The sequence below is a fragment of the Bos mutus genome, chromosome 15 (assembly GCF_027580195.1).
Source record: "Bos mutus isolate GX-2022 chromosome 15, NWIPB_WYAK_1.1, whole genome shotgun sequence".
Taxonomy (NCBI): domain Eukaryota; kingdom Metazoa; phylum Chordata; class Mammalia; order Artiodactyla; family Bovidae; genus Bos; species Bos mutus.
Window position 1 is genome coordinate 57,928,396 of NC_091631.1, and position 22,454 is coordinate 57,950,849.

General features: G+C 38.7%; 1 protein-coding gene across 4 annotated transcripts in view; it reads right to left on the reverse strand.

The window, feature by feature from the left end:
• Positions 1 to 20,235, reverse strand: part of SIK2 (salt inducible kinase 2) — a 129,888-nt gene extending 109,653 nt beyond the window's left edge. For 3 of the 4 annotated variants that reach the window (XR_011467068.1, XM_070384234.1, XM_070384235.1), the window contains exons 1-3: positions 19,934 to 20,234; positions 6,621 to 6,737; positions 3,836 to 3,899 (exon numbers count right to left, since the gene is read on the reverse strand). Coding sequence is in view for 3 of the 4 variants with exons in the window: in XM_070384234.1 (XP_070240335.1) it covers positions 3,836 to 3,899; positions 6,621 to 6,737; positions 19,934 to 20,068 (316 nt within the window). In the remaining variant the exon portion in view is untranslated. Of the gene's footprint in view, positions 1 to 3,835; positions 3,900 to 6,620; positions 6,738 to 19,933 lie in introns of all 4 variants that reach the window. The other variant, XM_070384233.1, reaches the window with a different exon arrangement.
• Between the last annotated feature and the right edge of the window lie 2,219 nt (positions 20,236 to 22,454).

A 22,454-nucleotide genomic window follows, 5' to 3' on the forward strand; every position in this document is an offset into this window, starting at 1 on the left:
GATGCTATAAAAATATTAACTTCCACGGTAGTCCAGTGGCTAAGACTATGTGCTTCCTATAAGGGGGCATGGGTTTGATACCTGGTTGGGGAATTAGATCCCACAAGCTCTTGTTGTTGTTGTTCAGTTGTTGTTGTTGTTCAGTTGCTCAGTCATGTCTGACTCTTTGAGACCCCATGGACTGCAGCATGCCAGACTTCCCTGTGCTTCACCATCTCCCAGAGCTTGCTCAAACTCATGTCCATTGAGTCAGTGAAGCCATCCAACCATCTCATCCTCTGTCGTCCCCTTCTCCTCCTGCCTTCAATCTTTCCCAGCATCAGGTCTTTTCAAATGAGTCGGCTCTTTGCATCAGGTGGCCATAGTACTGGAGCTTCAGCTTCAGCATCAGTCCTTCCACTGAATATTCAGGACTGATCTCCTTCAGGATGGACTGGTTTGCTCTCCTTGCAGTCCAAGGGACTCTCAAGAGTCTTCTCCAACACCACAGTTCAAAAGCATCAATTCTTTAGTACTCAGCTTTCTGTACAGTCCAACTCTCACATCCATACATGACTACTGGAAAAACCATAGCTTTGACTATACAGATCTTTCTTGGCCCACAAGCTCTGGGATGCAGCATAAAAAAAAAACCATATGTGTGTATGCATATATATATAAATTAGATGCAATCACTTCTTTGCTCAAATACCTCTTGAATGGTTCTCTAATTTTATTGAAGGTAAGAATCACAATCCTTACATGGTCTGCAAAGCTCCCAAATCTGCCCCACTGCTGCCTCACCTCTACCTTTCTGATCTTGTCTGACCTTCCTACTGTTCCTCCTTGCTGGCTCCTCCCTCTTGCTTGCTTCTTTCCAGTTGCACTGGCCTCCCTGCTACTCCTTGAACGCACCAAGCACACTGCTGCCTCAGTACCTTTGCATTTACTCCTTCCTCTACTGGGATCACTCTCATTTCCCTACATCTACATGACTGCTTTCAAGTCTTGGCTCAAATGTCAGCAAGGCCTTTCCTGACCACTCTATCTCATACCACAAACAACTCTCCCACTCCACATGCCCCCTTCCTTCCTTTCTATTTTTATAGCATGTACTACCACCTAGTATACTATATACAATTTACTTATTTTGCATATTGTCTCTCTCTCCACAATAAAACCTAAGGTTCCTAAGATAAGGAATTTTTGTCTGTTTTCCTTATTGGGGAATTTTTCCCACACAGAAGAGTCTGTGGTATACAGTCAGTTTTCAATAAAGATTTCTTGAAAGACAATTAACATGGGGTAGCCAGCACTGTAAACTAGACTTTTTTGGCTTCAAGCCCACACAATTGTATTAAAACATCAGTTAAGAAGCTTCTAGTTGAAACAAATAGCTAAAGAATTTAAATAACTTGAAGACAGAGAAATAATAATAGCCATCCAAAATGAAATGCAGAGAGAAAGAGGAATTTTCTAAATTAGAATCGGTGAACAGCGGGAGGACTTTAAACAGCCCAATATATGCGTAATTGGAGTCTCTGAAGAAAAAGCCAGAAGAATAATGGCTGAAAATTTAATGAATTTCATGAAAAATTAACATTCACAAATTTAAGAGGCAACAAACAGCAAACCTAAGAATCACAAAGAAAACCATACAAAGGCACATCATAATCAAACTGTTAAAAACAGTGATAAACAGAAAATCTTAGGAGCAGCCAGGGGAAAAGAGCACACTTTATATATGAGATACAAAGGAAAAAAATGACAGCAGACTTCTTGTCAGAAATAATGCAAAAGAGAAGACAGTGGGGCAACATCTTTAAAGCACTGAAGGAAAAAAGTCAGCCTAGAATTACATATCCAGTACAAGTGTCATTTAAAAACAGACAAAATAAGGATTATTTTAGATACACAAAAGCTGAAAGACTTCATCAACAGACCCGCTCTGTAAGAAATGCTAAATGAAGTCCTTCAGGCAGAAGAAAAATGATGCCAGATAAAAGTATGCATCCAAATAAAAGAATAAAGATGAGAAAACATGTATCCACATATGGGGATGTGTCAATGGTAAGTCCACCAGTAAATGTATGAGTTTTAAAAATAATGAAATCTCTTTAAAACATAATTAAATTTTTAAACAAAAACGACGACACTGCATTTTGTGTTTTATCAAACAGGTATAAATAAAATGTATGACAGGACAATAAAGGCAAGGAGGCATTGAACAGAAGTATATCATCAAGGACTTCTCTGGTGATTCAGTGATTAAGAACCTGCCTTGCAATGCAGGGGGTATGGGTTCGATCCCTGGGCCAACTAAGATGCCATGGGACAACTAAGTTTGCGTGCACAACTTCTGAGCCCACGCCCCCACATGACGCAGTGAAGATCTCAGGTGCTGCAACAAAGACCTGACACAGCCAAATTAGTTAACTAATTAAAAAAAGAAGAAGTATATTATTTTAAGGTTCTCGCTAGTGGTAAAGAACCCACCTGCCAATGCAGGAGATGCAAGGGATGTGGGTTCAACCCCTGGATCGGGAAGATCTCCTGCAGGAGGAAACGGCAACCCACTCCAGTATTCTTGCCTGGAAAATCTCGTCAACACAGGAGCCTGACAGGCTACAGTCCATGAGGTTGCAAAGAGTTGGACAGGACTGAGTGACTGAGCATAGTAATATATACTATATGTTAAGCGGTGAATATTATTTGACGGTAGTCTCTAAGTTAAAGACTTACACATGAATGTTCACAGTGATTCATGTATAGTAGCCAAAAACTGAAGCCAACTGAAATGTCCATCCACATACAAATGGATAAGCAACCCGGGGTATACTTACAAAATTATATACAACCTACAATAAAATGAAATGATACACTGATAAGTGCAACTAAATGGAGGGACCTTAAAATAATTATACTGAGAGAAAGCAGCCAGATGAAGAAAAGGTACAGACTACATGAGTACCTTTAAACTGCAGAAGAAATAATCTATAGTGACAGAAAACACATCAGTGCTTGCCTAGTGGTGAAGTGGGGCAAGAGAGATTACAAAGGGTTACGAAGAAACTTTGGGAAGTGATGGTTATCTTGATGGCGGTGATGGTTTCTTTCACACGTGTGTCTGAAAACTTATTAAACTGTTCACATTAAGTACACACAATTTATTGTATGTGAAGTCCTCAATAAAGCTATTTCAAAAACAATTTTGGACTTAGGTTAAAAAACCAAATATTTAGACTATTTAGGGTGTTCTTATTCCATAAAGGAACAATAAAATAGATGAAAGCTAGAACCAATAAAATAGTTATAATTTTAAGAGTTAGAATGGGTCATACAAACCAATTAATCAAATACTTTTTATTAAGAAATAAAGAAACTGTGAGTCCCAGAGAGGTTTAGTGACTTTCCAGAGACCTACAGCTAAAGCTAACAGCCACAACAGTAGGGACTGTTATTTAGGTCACCACTGTATCCCCTACACCTAGTACAATGTCTGAGACATAGTACAAGCTCAATAAATATTTGTTGACTTATCTTTTACCCGGTAAAGAAAGTAAAAAGGAAGATTAAAAGAATCTCCTTTGCAGTATGACTGAAAGTTTCCCTCAACTTTGATTTTCCAATCTCTTTAACACAGATGAGAGAATTAAGCAATAGCTTTAATATCATAAATACAAGAGAACAAATTATATTCCATATTTTTAGCTTACTGTATATTTTATTGTAATACTTTAAAATTTCTAATTCACATTAGCAACTTTTAAGCAAGTAGGAGAATTAATAGAAAATACTCTATTCGAAAAGCTTACTGACATTTTTCAAATTAAAAGATTGAAAGAAATGTGCTTACCAAAAATTTCTCCATTTTTGGCATATTCTGTCACAAGGTACAACATGCTTTTGGTTTCCATTACCTATTGATAAGTAATTCCATATTAGTTTGACAGGAAAAGATTGCTATTTACTACAACATTCTGTGAAACCGTTGTTATTTAGTCACTAAATCATGTTCAACTTTGCGACTCCATGAACTGTAGCTCGCCAGGCTACTCTGTCCATAGGATATTCCAGGCAAGAATAATGGAATGTGTTGCCATTTCCTTATCTAGGGGATCTTCCTGACCCACAGATTGAACCTGCATCTCCTGCATTGGCAGGTGGATTCTTTACTACTGAGCCACCAGGGAAGCCCTCTATGGAATTACCTAAATTAAAACAACTAATAAAAGCATCAAGTTATAGACGATTCGGAAGCTGGTGATGTTTATAAGACTGACAATATCCTTATCCTAATACTTTTGTGAAAACTCTAGATTGTGCGTCTTCCAACGTGGTTTACAACCAGCAGCGGCAGCACTGCCCAGACGCCTGTTAGAAGCATAAACTCTCAGACCCCATGCCAGACCTACCGACACAGGTTTACACTTTCACCACACCTTCAGGTGACTATCATTCTCATTCAAGTTTGAAAAATACTGATACACGTAATAGGAGTTTTGAAGAACAACTTTTTAACCTCCTCACTGACTTTTCTAGCTGTGTTATATGGTAGATTATGATTAAGAAATGAATAATAAAATAGAGCTGTTAATCTGACCTATAACCTAGCTAATCTGTCACAGTGTGGTAATCCTCTTACTACACTTTCATGTTTTTACAAAGTACTGTTATTTTAAAACATTGTTCAAAATCTTCTTCTACAGTTCCACTGCAATACATTTTTATTTACATTAGTTTTTCTAAATCTAGAAAGGAACATACATACTGGCACATGCTAGTAAATGTAATATTTAACTACTATCTACTGAAAGGCTAAAAACCAATTTTGCTCTAACATTTGGATTTAAGACTGTTCCTAAAACAGGCTAGAAAACTAAGGGCTACCTACAATCTGGGTCTAAACAAGTCAAACAGTAAATCAATGTAACTGATTACTGGAGTTCAAATAAACACAGAATTATCATGTGAATCATGGCAGCTTTCGGTTTGTTTGCTTTGTTTATTAATTGAAGTATAGTTGAAGAATCACAGTAGTTTTAACCTCAGTTTGGGCTATGGTTCATCAGACTTCTAAGCATGTGATTAGTTTATTACAAGCATCCTCTTTAGGGAAAAAAAAAAACAGCTTAAAGGGAGAAGTACTCTGATATAAATTTGATTTAAGAGGCCCTCTGCAGTTTAGAACCTTAGGAATTGTTTTGAGTGGCACATACACCATAGTCTCTCATTCTCAGCTAACGGAAATGCTCTCCAACAGTTTCCACAAGGTTTAAACTCAAAATCTCTCTCAATAAAGCCAGATATGTATATGTATATGTAGATGTATTTATGAATATATACATGCAGAGACACAAACTGTATACTTGCGCCATTTTATAAATACATACATTATAAAATGAACACAAGAAGATAAATAGAAAAGATAAACAGAATTGGAGCTTCTAATTTTTTTTTACTATACCCTGAGGGACACTTGTGCTAACCAATCTGAGTGCACAGAGTAGTGTTCTGGGCTTCCCAGGTGGCGCTAGTGGTAAAGCACACACCTGCCAATGCAGGAGACGTAAGAAACGTGGGTTCGATCCCTGGGTCTGAAAGATCTCCTGGAGGAGGGCATGGCAACCCACTCCGGTATTCTTGCCTGGAGAATCCCATGGACAGGGGAGTCTGGTGGGCTACAGCCCACAGGGTCACACAGAGTTGGACATGACTGAAGTGCCTTAGCACGCATGCATGCAAAAGTGTGCTGGCTCTAGCTCACGGAGGGAGAAAACGGCTCTTTTAAACCAATTTCTGCAGTGCAAAAATACTCCTACCAGCACTGATTCTGAGCTATCAGCATGTTAACTGACTCACAAAACTTCTGAAAATTTGACAATCAGCTCCCACAGCAAGTATAGGCTGAGCACAGCACATCTCTAAGGTCACACACTGCACTTTGGAGAGCAAAGTTATAGACTAGCAAGCACACTATAATATTTTAGCTTAAAAATAGTTTTCTAATATAAAAATTCTAAATATTAATAGAAATATAAAACATTTTTGTATTACATTACCATTCTTAAGCATAAATTACTCTTTAGAAATCTGAGAAAAATCTTCCTTTTAAAAAGCATGGCTTACACTTGAAACTCATGCAGTTTATTTTACAAAAATTATACCTTAATAAGGTTAATTTTTTTTAAACGAAGGATTTGCTTTACCTGATAAAAGAACCCTCTTTCAAATAAAGACTTGACTTTAGGTATTATAATGTATGTCACTAAAGTAATAGTCTATTTTAGCCTTTGTAGTTTATATAATATAAACAGCATTATTTTTTAAATAAGCAAAACTGTTGTATCCATTAAACCACCCACCGCCAAAACCCAGCAGGTTTAAGCAGATTATCATAAATGCACAACTACAAACTTTGAAAGTAAATAACTTACAGTCTGAGAGACAACTGAAAATTAAGCTGGGAGTAGTTTTTATTTCCTAATTTTTAAATATAGAGAAATGGAAACATTCATATTGATAAAAGCATATAGTTATCTTTTTAGAGACTGAAAAAACTAACATAAAAGAGAAAAATGATGATGTAAAATAGAGTTCTGAATGTGAGAAGCATGGAGAAGTATAAAGTTAAGTCATACCTGATAAAGTTTGATTATGTGAGGGTGGTCTAACAGTTTCATTATTTTTACTTCTCGGTAGATTTTCTCAAGGTTCACTTCATCCAGCTGAGATTTATCTATTATTTTTATCGCCACCTGCATCCCAGACACAAATAAATACAATTAGTGTAAAAAGGTTAACATTTTCCAGTTATAAATTTTTTAAATAAATGACATCTAAGACTCTACCAGTAGGTAGGTCCCCATGACAATGATGATAACTAGTTTAAATTCAATGCTCATTCATGCATCTTACTGTCTCAAACATCTGCCACGTATAAGGCGCTGTGGCAGATTTTGCTTGGCAGTGTTTTTAATGTGGTATGATGAATAACCCTTTAAAGCTTTATTTTAATGTGTTATGAAAAATAATAACCCTTTAAAGTTTTACTTTAATAAAACATAATTCTCTTTTTCTACAACAGTTAACTCCTTACTCCATTTAAAAACTGAAGAAATAAAATCTCAGCAATTTCAACAAGTCATCTCATTGCAAAGTACCTATAAACAAATCATCAACCAAATAGAAGATAGTTTCTATGATAACTGAAATTCAATTTGTCTAGAAAAGCAAATGACAGGTTCCAAAGCATACAGACTTTTCTGGAAAAAAAAAAAAAACCTAAGTATAAATAATTAAAATCCAACTACTTGAAAAATGCCAATTGGATTAAATTTTGTTTTAAAAATCAAGTGCAAAACTTCAAATGTTAGTAATTATATGAAATTTTTACTTAAAGGAATCTGATTTTCAAAAAACATGGCCTCTTCCTGTCATAGCTACACAGAATAATTTGAAGGAGATGCATCTGAAGGTGAATAACTAGGCAGTCATAAAACAACAACTGTGCAATTTTTTTCATGGAACTAAAAATAACTATTTTTTTTTAAATTTCAGTAGGCATTTAGTTAGGAAATAAGTCATTGACTTAAATAAAACTTTCAGATAACTGGGAACCACCCAAACTTAATTATAGTAAGTTCTGAAGAAATTCTGAAATGTACTTCACATTCTACCCAAAAGTATTCTGAACATAATTCAGGTTTTATGTTGTTGTTTCAGGATAATTTTAGTATCAATTCTTGCATTGCTGGCTTCCCAGGTAGCACTAGTGGTAAAGAACCTGCCTGCCAATGCAAGAGACATAAGAGCTGTGGGTTCAATCCCTGGGTCAGGAAGATTCCCTGGAGGAGGGTACGGCAACCCACTCCAGTATTCCTGCCTGCCGAATCCCAAGGACAGAGAAACTCGGTGGACTACAGTCCAGAGAATCACAAAGAGTTGCACACGACTCAAGTGACACAGCACAACAATCATTTTACTGCCATAACATTTAGAGCTCCTAAAAAGTAACCAAGATAATTGGACTCAATTTGTCAATTCACTGATTTGAATTCACCAGGCTGATTCCTTGGTGGCTCATACAGTAAAGTGTCTGCCCACAAGGCAGGAGACCCAGGTTCAATTCCTGGGTCAGGAAGATCTCCTGGAGAACGAAATAGCAACCCACTCCAGTATTCTTGCCTGGAAAATCCCATGGACAGAGGAGCGTGGTAGGCTACAGTCCATGGGATTGCAAAGAGTCAGACGTGAAGGAGCAACTTCACTTTCACTTACAGTTTTGTCAACTCACTTAATTCCCTTCAGTTCAGTTCAGTCGCTCAGTCGTGTCCGACTCTTTGCGACCCCATGAATCGCAGCACGCCAGGCCTCCCTGTCCATCACCAACTCCTGGAGTTTACCCAAACTCATGTCCATCGAGTCGGTGATGCCATCCAGCCATCTCATCCTGTCATCCCCTTTTCCTCCTGCCCCAAATCCCTTCCAGCATCAGAGTCTTTTCCAATGAGCCAACTCTTCGCATCAGGTGGCCAAAGTATTGGAGTTTCAGCTTTAGCATCAGTCCTTCCAAAGAACACCCAGGACTGATCTCCTTTAGAATGGACTGGTTGGATCTCCTTGCAGTCCAAGGCACTCTCAAGAGTCTTCTCCAACACCACAGTTCAAAAGCATCAATTCTTCAGCGCTCAGCCTTCTTCACAGTCCAACTCTCACATCCATACATGACTACTGGAAAAACCATAGCCTTTTCTAGATGGACCTTTGTTAGCAAAGTAATGTCTCTGATTTTGAATATGCTATCTAGGTTGGTCATAACTTTCCTTCCAAGGAGTAAGCGTCTTTTAATTTCATGGCTGCAATAACCATCTGCAGTGATTTTGGAGCCCAGAAAAATAAAGTCAGCCACTGTTTCCACTGTTTCCCCATCTATTTGCCATGAAGTGATGGGACCAGATGCCATAATCTTCGTTTTCTGAATGCTGAGCTTTAACCCAACTTTTTCACTCTCCTCTTTCACTTTTATCAAGAGGCTTTTTAGTTCCTCTTCACTTTCTGCCATAAGGGTGGTGTCATTTACATATCTGAGTTTATTGGTATTTCTCCTGGCAATCTTGATTCCAGCTTGTGCTTCTTCCAGCCCAGCGTTTCTCATGATGTACTCTGCATATAAGTTAAATAAGCAGGGTGACAATATACAGCCCTGACGTACTCCTTTTCCTATTTGGAACCAGTCTGTTGTTCCATGTCCAGTTCTAACTGTTGCTTCCTGACCTGCATATAGGTTTCTCAAGAGGCAGGTCAGGTGGTCTGGTATTCCCATCTCTTGAAGAATTTTCCACAGTTTATTGTGATCCACACAGTCAAAGGCTTTGGCATAGTCAATAAAGCAGAAATAGATGTTTTTCTGGAACTCTCTTGCTTTTTCCATGATCCAGTGGATGTTGGCAATTTGATCTCTGGTTCATCTGCCTTTTCTAAAACCAGCTTGAACATCTGGAAGTTCATGCTTCATGTATTGCTGAAGCCTGGCTTGGAGAATTTTGAGCATTACTTTACTACTGTGTGAGACGAATGCAATTGTACGGTAGTTTGAGCATTCTTTGGCATTTCCTTTCTTTGGGATTGGAATGAAAACTGACCTTTTCCAGTCCTGTGGCCACTGCTGAGTTTTCCAAATTTGCTGGCATATTGAGTGCAGCACTTTCACAGCATCATCTTCCAGGATTTGAAATAGCTCAACTGGAATTCCATCACCTCAACTAGCTTTGTTCGTAGTGATGCTTTCTAAGGCCCACTTGACTTCACATTCCAGGATGTCTGGCCCTAGGTGAGTGATCACACCATCGTGATTATCTTGGTTTTTAATTCCCTTAGACTCCTATTAATACAATTAATTCTTTCTTCTTCCCTTACAGCTCTCTGTCCTGTGCTGTTAAAGTCCTACTGTAAGGTTTATTTCTTACCGTTCTCTATTTCTATTTTGCTGTCCATAGCTTGTTGCTTAATTTGAATTAACTGTAACTCATAGAACTCAAGCTTCCCATGGGAAGTCAGATTACTAAATATAATGGGTAAAATTAAATTTATTGCCTAAGAAGAAAGGCGGTAGCTCCTTCTTTCTTTTACTGAAAAGGCAGTAAAGTTTGCAGATTTTGTGATAGTTTCATTATGTTTGGCGGAGAAGGCAATGGCACCCCACTCCAGTACTCTTGCCCGGAAAATCCCATGGATGGAGGAGCCTAGTAGGCTGCAGTCCATGGGGTCGGGAAGAGTGGGACACAACTGAGCAACTTCACTTTCACTTTTCACTTCCATGCTTTGGAGAAGGAAATGGCAACCCACTCCAATGTTCTTGCCTGGAGAATCCCAGGGAGAGCGGAGCCTGGTGGGCTGCCGTCTGCGGGGTCGCACAGAGTTGGACACGACTGAAGCAACTTAGCAGCAGCAGCAGCATTATGTTTGGTGGTATTTTATTTATTCCCATGATCAAAATATTCTAGAAAGTAAGACTGCTAGATGAGTGACTGATTAAAACTGTACTTACTATTAGGAACATTATTGGGCCACCTCAAATCTAAATCTTTAAGGTGACCCCCTTCACCTAATTAAGAGTATGACAGAATACAGTATTATCAGTTATTCAGGGTAACTTTGGGTAAAAGCTGGCAGATAAAAGGGTAAGTGTATATTTTAATATCCTCAATATTCCTTAGGAAGGTAAGATGGAGGTTTACAGATGCATATTTTGAAGAAAATTTCTTGCCCTACAATTTTTGGAGTGCATCTAGAGATCAGTAGTCTTTCCCAAACAAAAAGCTTTTATAATGAAATGGGTCATAAATATCTACTAAATAGAAAAAGAATAATAAATAGAAAGGAATCATGTTTTAAAAAATTTTAGCATGATTACTGTCATTAAGAAATTTATTCTATATAACATCTTGAGTATCATATTTAATGTTCAAGAAAAAGTTTAAATACTAAATAACAATTAAAGTTAGGTATTACCGAAAAGATATCTCCTCTTTGACACTCTTTTGGAATCTTAAGAAATAAGATAAATTTTATTTCATTTATTTCTCAATTTTTAGAAGTAAATGTAACAAGCAGTACACTGATGAATTGATGAAACTGAGGTTGAAAAGATCATTACAGAATTCACAAAGGTCTTAAAGCTCAAGTGAATTAATGGGGGAAAAAAGTCACAGGCCTTCTAACTTCAAGTTCCATCTTTTCACCATTCATTGAACATATTAGTCACACATTTATTGAGCACCTGCTGTATGCCTGGAATTAGGCCTAGGATACAAAAATGAACAAGATCTGATTCCTACCTTCAAAGAACTTAATAGATCTATGAGAAAAGGAGGAAGACATTTTGGAAAACAAATTTTATCAACAAACAAACAAACAAAAAATCTGCATTTGGGGATTTCCCCAATGTTGTATGCAACTCCGAATTTACGAAAGAGTTGTGTTCCACTAGTTCATTTTAAAGGTAGCTATGAACTTAGATTTCTGGGAACTTCCTCTCTGCATCCCTTCTCTACTTAGTTCCAAACATAGTACCAAGGACAAAATCTGCATGGTCACAACAAAGTCATGCATGGAACTCTAAAAATCAATGTATCTTTTCTTTGTTGTTGCTCATCTAAATTGGGCCTTCCCCAGTGGCTCAGCAGTAAAGAATCTGCCTGCAATGCAGGAGACACAGATTCGATCCTTGGGTCAGGAAGATCCCCTGAAGAAAGAAATGGCAACCACTCCAGTATTCTTTGGAAAAGAACCCAATGCTGGGGAAGACTGAGGGCAGGAGAAGGAGGCGACAGAAGATGAGATGTTTGGATGGCATCATCAACTCAATGGACATAAGTTTGAGCAAACTCTGGGAGATAGTGAAGGACAGGGAAGCTTGATATGCTGCAGTTCATGGGGTCACAAAGAGTAGGACACGACTGAGGAGCCTGGTGGGCTATAGAACACGGGGTCGCATAGAGCTGGACATGACTGAGCACCTGAGCACTAATTCCTAATTATGCATACAATATCTTTTTAAAAAAAACTTCAATGAATTTATACAGCAATAAAAAAATTGGGGGGATACAAAAGGAAAGTTTTCTATATAACTCGGGAAACAAGGATAATTACTATCAACTAAATCTCATGTAAAGCAGCAATACTGGATATTCAATCTCATAAACAGGAAAATGTATATATACCTAACATAATGTGACATGTCAACTAAATCTCAAAAAATATTTTTCACTTGTTTATAAAGATGAAAAAGTGAGCACCCTTGTGAGCTGAAGTTCAATGAGATGGCTATATATATACACACATATGTATTGCTAGTAGGAATATAAAATTGATTATAATTTTTCTGGAAGGTAATCTGGCAGTCTTTACCAAGAACCTTAAAAATCATCCATCCCACTTGGAAATTATTTGCAGGAAATAATCTGAAATGATGATCAAGATTTATGTGTCAATATATTCAAAAGTATTTTTTATAATGTAAAAAACAGAAAACAATAATTGGGAAATCATTACATGACTTATGGTGTATTATGACTATCACATGACTTAAAATAGTTCCTTTTAACAATATGAAGAATGATGAGACTAAAATATTAAGTAAAAAAATGAGAATATCAGTGCAGTTTCAACACAAAGTATACATAGAAAAAGAGCAATAAAAACTAGATATAAATATGATGAAAATATTATCAGTGGGTGAAAAATCATGATTTTATTTTCCTAATTTACTTTTCAGTGCAATTTTTCTTCAATGAGCATGAAAAATTTCTTCAATGAGCATGAATTACTTTTCTAACTAGAAAAAATGAAAAGTGAAATAGTTAAATTTATTATACAGACTAACTTCTCCATCTGTGAAATATTGGTCATTTTCATTTTTTTGTTTTCTAAGTTCTCTATAAATGGCTATATTATTTAATAAGATTTAAATCTTAATTATGAATAAAAGTGTTTCCAACAAGATTAAGTTAAAAAAACATGTAAAAGTAACAACTATGTAAAATATAAATTTGCAAGAAGACAAAGGATTAAATATAAGATCAGAAATGAAATGGTGTTCAGCTGATGAATAAAAGGGATTTTTTTCATTTTTCAAAATGTAATTTAATGGTAAGAGTTCGCTTTCTGATACTTTTAAAAAATTATTTCACTTCTCATAAAAGATATATTAATTTCTTGCACTTAAAGAAACCACACACAAAACTGGTTTTGGGGGACTTTACAAAGAAGTTATACAATGAAGTTATTCTTCTAATGAAAAATCAGAAGGCATTAATAAATGTTTGCTGTCTCAGGTAACATCTGCTTCAGTGTTATTTACTACTAATACATTAATTATACATTGTCCTTCTGAAATACCAAGTAGCAAAATCCTTACCATATAGTGAGACCTTTGAAATTAAAACATAAACACACTTTTCAAGCTCACACATCAAATCACAGGTAGAATCTGAATATACCAGCCTATGATTTGATTTAATAGTGACTGTGATTGAGTGGTCTACAACGAAACGGTTTCTGAAAAAAGTAAACTGCTAACTGCTAAGTCGCTTCAGTAAAAGTCAGTAGCAAATGGAGTTCTCCAGTTACCCTTTTAGAATAAATAAATTTAACTTTTTCCCCAATTTAAAATTTGACTTGTAATAAACATACACTCCTTGACCCAAGAATTCCACTGCTATGGGATTATTCTAAGGAAATAATCAGATAGATGCACAAAGATGTATATAACATGATTATTCTCTGAAATACTATTTTAGAAAGAGAAACAGCAAGAGAGAAATGATCTAAATGTTCAATAACAGGAATTTATTAAAATAAAATATAGATGGTCAAATTCAAAGATACTATTTAACCATGCTTTAGACATTTTTCTGTAACCTTGGGGAAATGTTAACAAACATACTAAGTAAAACACACAGATTTTATGTATAGGTGACATCAATTTTATTACATACATATAAAATATGTGTGAACAGCTAAGAGGATAGGAACCAAATATTAAGTGGCTGTCTCTTGGTCTGGATGGTGGAATTAAAATAAGAATGTTTTTATTTTCTTCTTCAAGTTTTTCAACAATGTCTACAAAGAACATACATATATTTGTAACTGGGGAAAAACACACAAATACTATGTTTACTTTGAAAAAGAAAAAACAAATTTTAGCATCAATTTTCAGTTTAATTCACCCAAGATTCATCTCTTAACCTGTTTAAAGTATTTTTAAAATGAAAAGTTTCTGATGAAATTCCCGAATGTAACTGTCTTTCATTCTTGTAATTATCTCAAATGGGATATATGGGCTATTTCTCTTTGAAGGGTGGGAAAGCATTGTCCACAAATGTCCTGTATAAAGAACTTTTACCTAAATAACATATTTCAAATATATGGAGGTGGAAGGTAGAAGAGGTACATTAAAGAAGAAAGAAAGAAATCTTAATGAATTTCTGGAACCCATTCGGTTCCAAGGAAGTGAATTTGCCATCAGCATTGGCCATGAATCAAATATCATCATGTGAATCCAGGAATCAAGGCCAGTTTCAGTTATTTCCAAATAAATGTTTTCTTAATTGCCTGAGACAGAATTTCCCAGTAGAATTAAAAGCAGAATGCATTAAACTCTGTAAGCATTTCTACAGAATATGAACATTTATACAACTTATTTTCCACATTTGTCCCCACCCTCCCTCCCAAAGAACAGATCATTTTGAACAATATTTCGCAGAATAAACTTGGCAAATTTTACTTGTCTGGGTGCCAAGAAACTAGAGAACAATTTCAAGCAAAACATGTATGTTCCATGAAAAATCTAATTTTTATTTCAACACACAATTAAAGATCATACATAGACTTAGTTACAGATATTAGTGATCAAGTTATTTGGTAACAATTCCTCTTGTTGAACATAGTATAGTTGGTTCTTGACATCTGGAATATTTCACAGAATAAGATTAATAATATCAAGATTACAGAAAGGAGACTTAAAATTTTTAAGTAAAATATAAAACTCAAATGTATTAAAAAATTGAGTTATCCTCTTCAAGAAATTCCATAATCAGAGAGTAATATGCTCTTCTCTTGTTTCTACCTTTGCTCTAAAAATGCAATTTTGTACTTTAACTATTTGGAGAACTTTAAAAATACTTACATTTTAAAGTAGTACTTAATTTACAAATTATGCCTAAATATAAAACCCTCTGAGCACACAAAGAATTGTCTTCAGTGGAAAAAAAGCAGCTTTCCAATGTCCTTGCTATCACTGTTATATTCCAGATTTTTTAAATAAGTAATACCTGCATGCCATTTCAATAAACTAATTTTCAGAACCTGTATGAAATATATTTAAGATCCCATGGACCAAACATTTAAAGGCTCTTTAGCCAAGCAAAACAAGAGGTATGGTATTGAGGAAAACAATGACCTATTACAGAAATGGTCTGAAAATAACTAATAATGGTTATCTTTGGGTGCTAATATTATGGTTAATTCATTTTATTTAGCTACACTTCTTAAAATGTTCAATAATAAACATGATAGATTTGATAACAGAAATACATTATTTTTTAATGTAAAAATAATACCTTCTCACTTGGTAATTTCCCTTTAGGAATTTACCTCCAATCACTCCTTCCTAAAATAACTGAGAATGCAGATACAGAGTTATATACATAAAAATACATTGCAAATTATTTCTTGTAAATGAAAACTTGAACATGTATAATTAATGGTAAATAAGAACACTGTTAAGTAAAACAGGATTCATCTACAAGGAAGAACACTATGCAGCTATTAAAAATGTTTAAGAGGCTTCCCTGGTAGCTCAGTGATAAAGAATCTATCTGCTGATGAAGGAGACATGGGTTCAATCCCTGATCCCAGAAGATCCCTCATGCCCCCGCGGAGCAACTGAGCTGGGCTGCAACAGCTATGGAGCCTGTGCTATATAGAGCCTGGGAACTGCAACCACTGACCACACGAGCGCCAACTACCGAAGCCCTCAAGCCCCGGAACCTGTGCTCCGCAGTAAGGGAAGCCACCGCAACGAGAAGCCCACACACTGCAACCAGACAGGAGCCCCTGCTCCCTGCAAGTCAAGAAAGCCTGTGCAGCAATGAAGAGCCAGCACAGCCAAAAATAAATAAATAGTAAAATGTTAAGGTGTTTAATAAAGTTATATATAAGAAGCAAAATGTTGAGGCTATAATGGTAAGTGGAAAAAAGGATACAGTTTATATAAGTGTATCTACTATGTGATGTCATCTGTGGAAAAAATGCATTAAAAAAAGACTAGAGGGAAATATGCCATAATGTTAATGATTTATTTCTATTGAGGGAGGAATTACACATGTACTTTTTTGTGCACTATATTCTTTATATTTTCTACAGTAAGACCATATTTATTTAACAGTAAGAGACAAAAATATTTAAGGGCACAAATGACTTTTCTGAAATCTTACTTGATGGACAATAAAAAACAACAAAAAACTAGTCATACGCTTAGTTAGAAGGAAAAAGTTATTTACTAGTGCAGTATTAATAAAATATACTTCTCAAAGACACTAAAAGCATAGCAAAATAGCAACCATGACTGCCTAAAATAGTTTAATAGTCTAAATACTACTATTCTTTTCCATTATGCTAATTTTATAAAATTAGCTACTCTAATTCATAAATCACAAACAAATACTACAAAGCGTTTATGAAGTATTATACTAAGAAGCTGGGTTCTACCACCACCTGCCTTCCCTTTTGTGTGTAAAATTTACACAGAGATCTAACATGAGAACACTGCTTCAGATGATGATGCAATTGTATTTCTTACACAATGTTAAGCTATTTGATAGATTAGACCAAAATGAAGATCTCTCTTGTCAACTGATTTTTTTTTTTCCACCTGAAAAAGCAAACAGTCTTGGATCTCCCAAGCTCTGTAAAAATGCATTATTTTGGAGATACGAAACAAGAGATAGAGAAAAGTCAATTTAAAAAAAAGGGGGGCCCAAACGCTCATTACTTAAATATTTAAACTAAACCCTAAAAATTGCCTGATGTTCAAACTTCGGAAAAAAGACCTCTATATTTTAAACCACAAACTTACATTGATGCTAGTGCATACTATATTGAAGAAACTTTTCTAAGCAGTAAGTATAATCATGATATTTTGCCAATATTGTTCTTTATGCCATATTAATTGTTCTCGCTGTAATTAGTATGTTCAGCAATGAGAACCTCAAATGATGTTAAATAGCACTTTAAAGTTTCTACTATCCATATTACTTATAATATCTGAGGAAGTTGTTGTGCTTACCAAAGATACACATTCAGTGAATAAAAACAACAAATACTGCTTTAAAAATCCTCCTTAACAAATAGCATACTACAGTAAGGAACAACTGTATCTGTGCTAAACAATTCTTATGACAAATTACCACAGAAGTTCACAGAGCAACTTAATAAAACTTGAGATTTACAGGAACTTTTCTCATTAATGCTTTGCTGTTCCCCTCACTCCTCGTATCTGTAATACTTCCAGTTACACCAAATTACCACACTCATACTCACCCACCTTAAACTTCACAATTTTTCTTTTTATATGTTAAGAACACTTTCTTTAGGAAAAGCAACAGTAAATGGGTTCTATGTACTAGAAAGTTAGCTTTTACCTGAAATGATTTTACAAATGTAAACCATGCCCACAGTTCAGGATCTGAGTGCTCTTTCTTTTTTTTTTCTAATTTTATTTTATTTTTAAACTTTACATAATTGTATTAGTTTTGCCAAATATCAAAATGAATCCGCCACAGGTATACATGTGTTCCCCATCCTGAACCCTCCTCCCTCCCCATACCATCCCTCTGGGTCGTCCCAGTGCACTAGCCCCTTGATGTGACCTGTGCCTTCAATTACAAATGCCTTGATCTCACCGATAGCCAAACCATGATACTACTCCACACTGCCCCCTAGCTCTACAAGAGAGATCAGTTTAAAAGTAACATGGTTTGAGATGACAACCTCAAGAAAGTGTCAGTCACTCATAGCTCTACTTAAGTAATTCTTAGATACTATATACTAATATATCAGATCAGTCCTATTTACTAATAAGTAACAGCTGACAAATCTTTCAACTAACACTGATAAGAGCTGATGAGAAAAAAATAATATGAGCTGATGGGTTTGGAATTCAATCACTGAACAATACAGTTCAAAAGTTTTGTAGAAGCTCTTTCTAACTGTGAAATCTGTTTAGTTTTTAGAGTCGTTAAAAATGTGTACTTATACAAAAATACACATTAAAAATGTCTTCTTTTCATGTAACTAAAGGGCAAACAGCATGGCATTAAGCCATGTTTCTTAAGAAGAATGGAATCAACTTCTTCGTTTTTAAAAATACTGGGATCAGATTAAGTAATCTCACTACAGTCACATTATTTACATTAAAAACTTAAATTGCTAACTCTGGTAAATTTGTGAGAGGAAAATTTGTGACCTTGGCTCTGATGCTAAAAAAAAAAGACACAAAAAAAATGGTCGGAATTCGGCTGCCTCAGTCAGGATCAGCAGGGCAAGACGAAAAATGAGAATGACAGAATGACATATGCCCCTTCTTTTTGGAAACGGACTTCTTCACAGTAAGCAAAACTTCTAAGAACAACAGCTACAAAAATCACTCAAGTTTTCCGATGCCCTTCACCTTACACAGGCATTCTGAAAAAGAATCCTGTTATTTCATATCCAAACTCTGGTACCTTCGCACTAACAAGGTGAAACGCTGAATAGGATGAAAAGTGGGAAGGAAAAAAAAAAAAAAAGCAAAGGATGAAACTCCAGAACAACTACAATGAGGCAAAGTAGAGTACGCCAAAAACACAAGGTTTTATTCTAAAGAATGGTTTTGTTTCTACCGTTTTTCTAAAGTATTTAATTTGCACGTCTTAAAATAGAGACCCTGAGGAGAGCAGCTTGAGGCGGTGAAAGGAAGGGGGGGCAGGTTAGGTAAGAACAGAGACTTGCGAGAAAATATGTGCGGTGCGCGAGAATGTGCGATGGAGGGCGGGGGGAGATGCTGGCTTCCCCGTCAGGAAGCAGTCGAGGGCTTTTAGAGTAGACAGGTAGAATCTGACGCGGCTTAAGGAACGCGTATTCACCGCCAGAACGCACACCTGGTAAAGAAATCACCTAGCATAAGAAAGACCAACCCCACCAACTGTGCGAATGCCCAGATGACCATTTTAACCGGCTCTATTGTCTGGAGTACTAAGGTGGAAATGCCTCAGGCGCGAGATCCAGCGAGCCTGACACCAGGTCAGAGATACTGTCTGGCACCAGGAACGGAGAGAAGATGGGACCGTGGCGCTCCGGGCTCCCGGCCCCCGGGGGCCCCCTTCCTCGAGCGGCCGGGGAGGGGGCGCCGCGGTTCCCCCGGAGCCTCGAGGAGCCCCGTCCGGGGCGTCGGGGCGCAGGCGGTCCCCTCGGCCGGGCTGGCGACGCCTCTCATCGCGCAGCCCAGGAGCGCGGAGACTTCCCCTCCCACCCCACCCCCAGCTGAAAGCCGGGAAGACGCGGAACTTGGGCTCCGGAGCGGAGGCCCACAGACTAGGTCACGGCCCCGGGTGCGAGGCTCTGGGCGAAATTCCAGGGGGCCCCCAAGGGTGGCCCAGAGAAGGCAAAGCGCCTGGCGGCCCGGCTCTCCAAATCGGACGACACCCAGGTCCGGGCGACGCGGCCCCGGTCCCCGTGGTGTTCACCGACCCCTGGAGCTCTCTGGGTCCTCACATTCCCAGGCCCTCTCGCCTGAGCCGGTGACCCGGCCTCTCGGAGCTGCCCAGGCCCCCCGCGGCAGCCGCCCCTCTCGGCCAACAGCTCGTCTCCCGAACCCTCGCCTCGGACGCTCCCGCCGAGCCCCGGGCCGCACCTCCGTCCTGGTGATCCGGTGTCGCCCCAGCTTCACCACGGCGAAGTTGCCCTTGCCCAGCGTGCCCTCGATTTCGTAGAACCCCACCCGGACCGGCCCGCGCTGCAAGTGCCTCGGGCCATCCGCCATGACCATGCTGGGCCCCGCTGCCAGGCACGGCGGACTGGAGCGCGGACTGGCCGGCGGGCGGGCGGGCTGGCGGGCTGGCGGGCGGACTGGCTGCGCGGCTCCGCTCGGGCGACTGCGGCTCCGCTCTCTCCTGCGCTCCGTCCCTCCCGCTCCGCAGGGCCCAGCCAGGCGCGCGCCGCCGCTGACGTAAGCCGACGTCAGGGGGCCGGGACAGAGGGGCGGGGGCGGGACCGGGCCTCGATTGGTCACCATGGCGACCGGAGCCCCGCCGACGTCGGCGGCGAGCGGCCGCGAGGGAGGGCAGGTGGGAGGGGCCTGGACGGCGCGTTCCTTCCGGGCTCCGGCGCCCTCAGAGCTCACGGCCGCCTAGCTGAGGAGCGGGGCGGGGTCGCCGCCTGGCCCGCCCCGCTCCTCGGCCACCCAGCCGAAGGGTAAGAGCGAGCCCTGGTGGGCGGCGCGGAGGGCTGCAGCGACTGGGGCCGGACCTGGGTCTCCTTCCCCTGCCCCCGGCATCTCCTTCCCGGGGCCAGGCGTTCCCCGCCCACCCGTGGGACCTTCCCGCCAAAACCTCTCACCTATGACTACTGTTCTTCCTAAATTTGGCACGGGCGAAGAACTCTGGCTGAGCAATGCATTGCTCACAGGCTCCTTTCTTTGTATCTTTTTCTCATCTGTTTCTATATACATCCCTCCAAATTTGATGTCTCTTAGGGTTCATTCTGACACCCGCACCGACCCTTACAGTGTATCAGCGGTGAAGTAGACTTTGGAGATCACCAAATCGAGGGATTTGGAGCCTCAAATGGGCTTTGGGGCTCGAAACCCCTAAAATGTGTGCAAATTTCTTTCTTTTTTTTTTTTTTTTTTTGCTTCTTTGAGCTTGCCTCTGGGAAGATGGGAATATAGCTTTTAAACGTGTTGGTGACCTTGAAAAGCTTAAGAAATACTTACCTAATCCAGTTTCTTTTCAGATGAGGAATCAACCCCTTGGGAATGAAGGAAATTGCCAAGGTCACACTGGTAATGCTAAAGTTAGGATAGCAAATCACCACACTGATCTTTCATATGCTGACCCAGGGAAACAGGTACAGCGTTATTTTAATATTTTGAATAAAAGGAACCAGACTCTGGAGAAATGGCTTTATTCCCAGACAGAGAGGGAAAGTATAAAATGCACTTAAAAGGTCTTGTCCCAGAAAGCAAGATTTTCAAAGAATGCGGACATGTCAAAAGGAAACAGGAGTCAGTTCGAAGTTACCTTCACTTACCCATCTGGGACAATTGGAGCATCATGAATGAATACTCATGGAAATGGACTATAACAATGAATTCTAAAAAACAATCCACAGGTGCTTACTTATTCTTACAATGTTTCAGCTCAGTTCAGTCACTCAGTACTATCTGACTCTTTGCGAGCCCATGGACTGCAGCACGCCAAGCTTCTCTGACCATCACCAACTCCCAGAGCTTACTCAAACTCATGTCCATTGAGTCGGTGATGCTCTCCAGCCATCTCATCCTCTGTCGTCCCCTTCTCCTCCTGCCTTCAATCTTTCCCAGCATCAAGGTCTTTTCCAATGAGTCAGTTCTTCACATCAGGAAGCCAAAGTATTGGAGTTTCAGCTTCAACATCAGTCCTTCCAATGAATATTCAGGACTGATTTCCTGTAGGATTGACTGGTTGGATCTCCTTGCAGTCCGCAAGGGACTCTCAAGAATCTTCTCCAACACCACAGTTCAAAAGCATCAATTCTTCAGCACTCAGCTTTCTTTATAGTCCAATTCTCACATCCATACATGACTACTGGAAAAACCGTAGCTTTGACTAGATGGACCTTTGTTGGCAAAGTAATGTCTCTGCTTTTGAATATGATGTCTAGGTTGGTCATAGCTTTTCTTCCAAGGAGCAAGTGTGTTTTAATTTCATGGCTGCAGTCACCATCTGCAGTGATTTTGGAGCCCCCAAAAAACAAAGTCTGTTTATTATAAATAAACACCATTTCCACTGTTTCCCCATCTATTTGCCATGAAGTGATGGGACCAGATGCCATGATCTTAGTTTTCTGAATGTTGAGCTTTAAGCCAACTTTTTCACTCTCCTTTTTCACTTTCATCAAGAGGCTTTTTAGTTCCTCTTTGCTTTCTGCCATAAGGGTGGTGTCATCTGCATATTTAAGGTTATTGGTATTTCTCCTGGCAATCTTGATTCCAGCTTGTGCTTCATCCCACCTGGCATTTTGCATAATTGATATTTCTCCATATTTCTCTACATGTTCAGTTAAATAAGCAGGGTTACAATATACAGCCTTGATGTACTCCTTCCCGATTTGGAACCAGTCTGTTGTTCCATGTTCAGTTCTAACTGTTGCTTCTTGACCTGCATACTGATTTC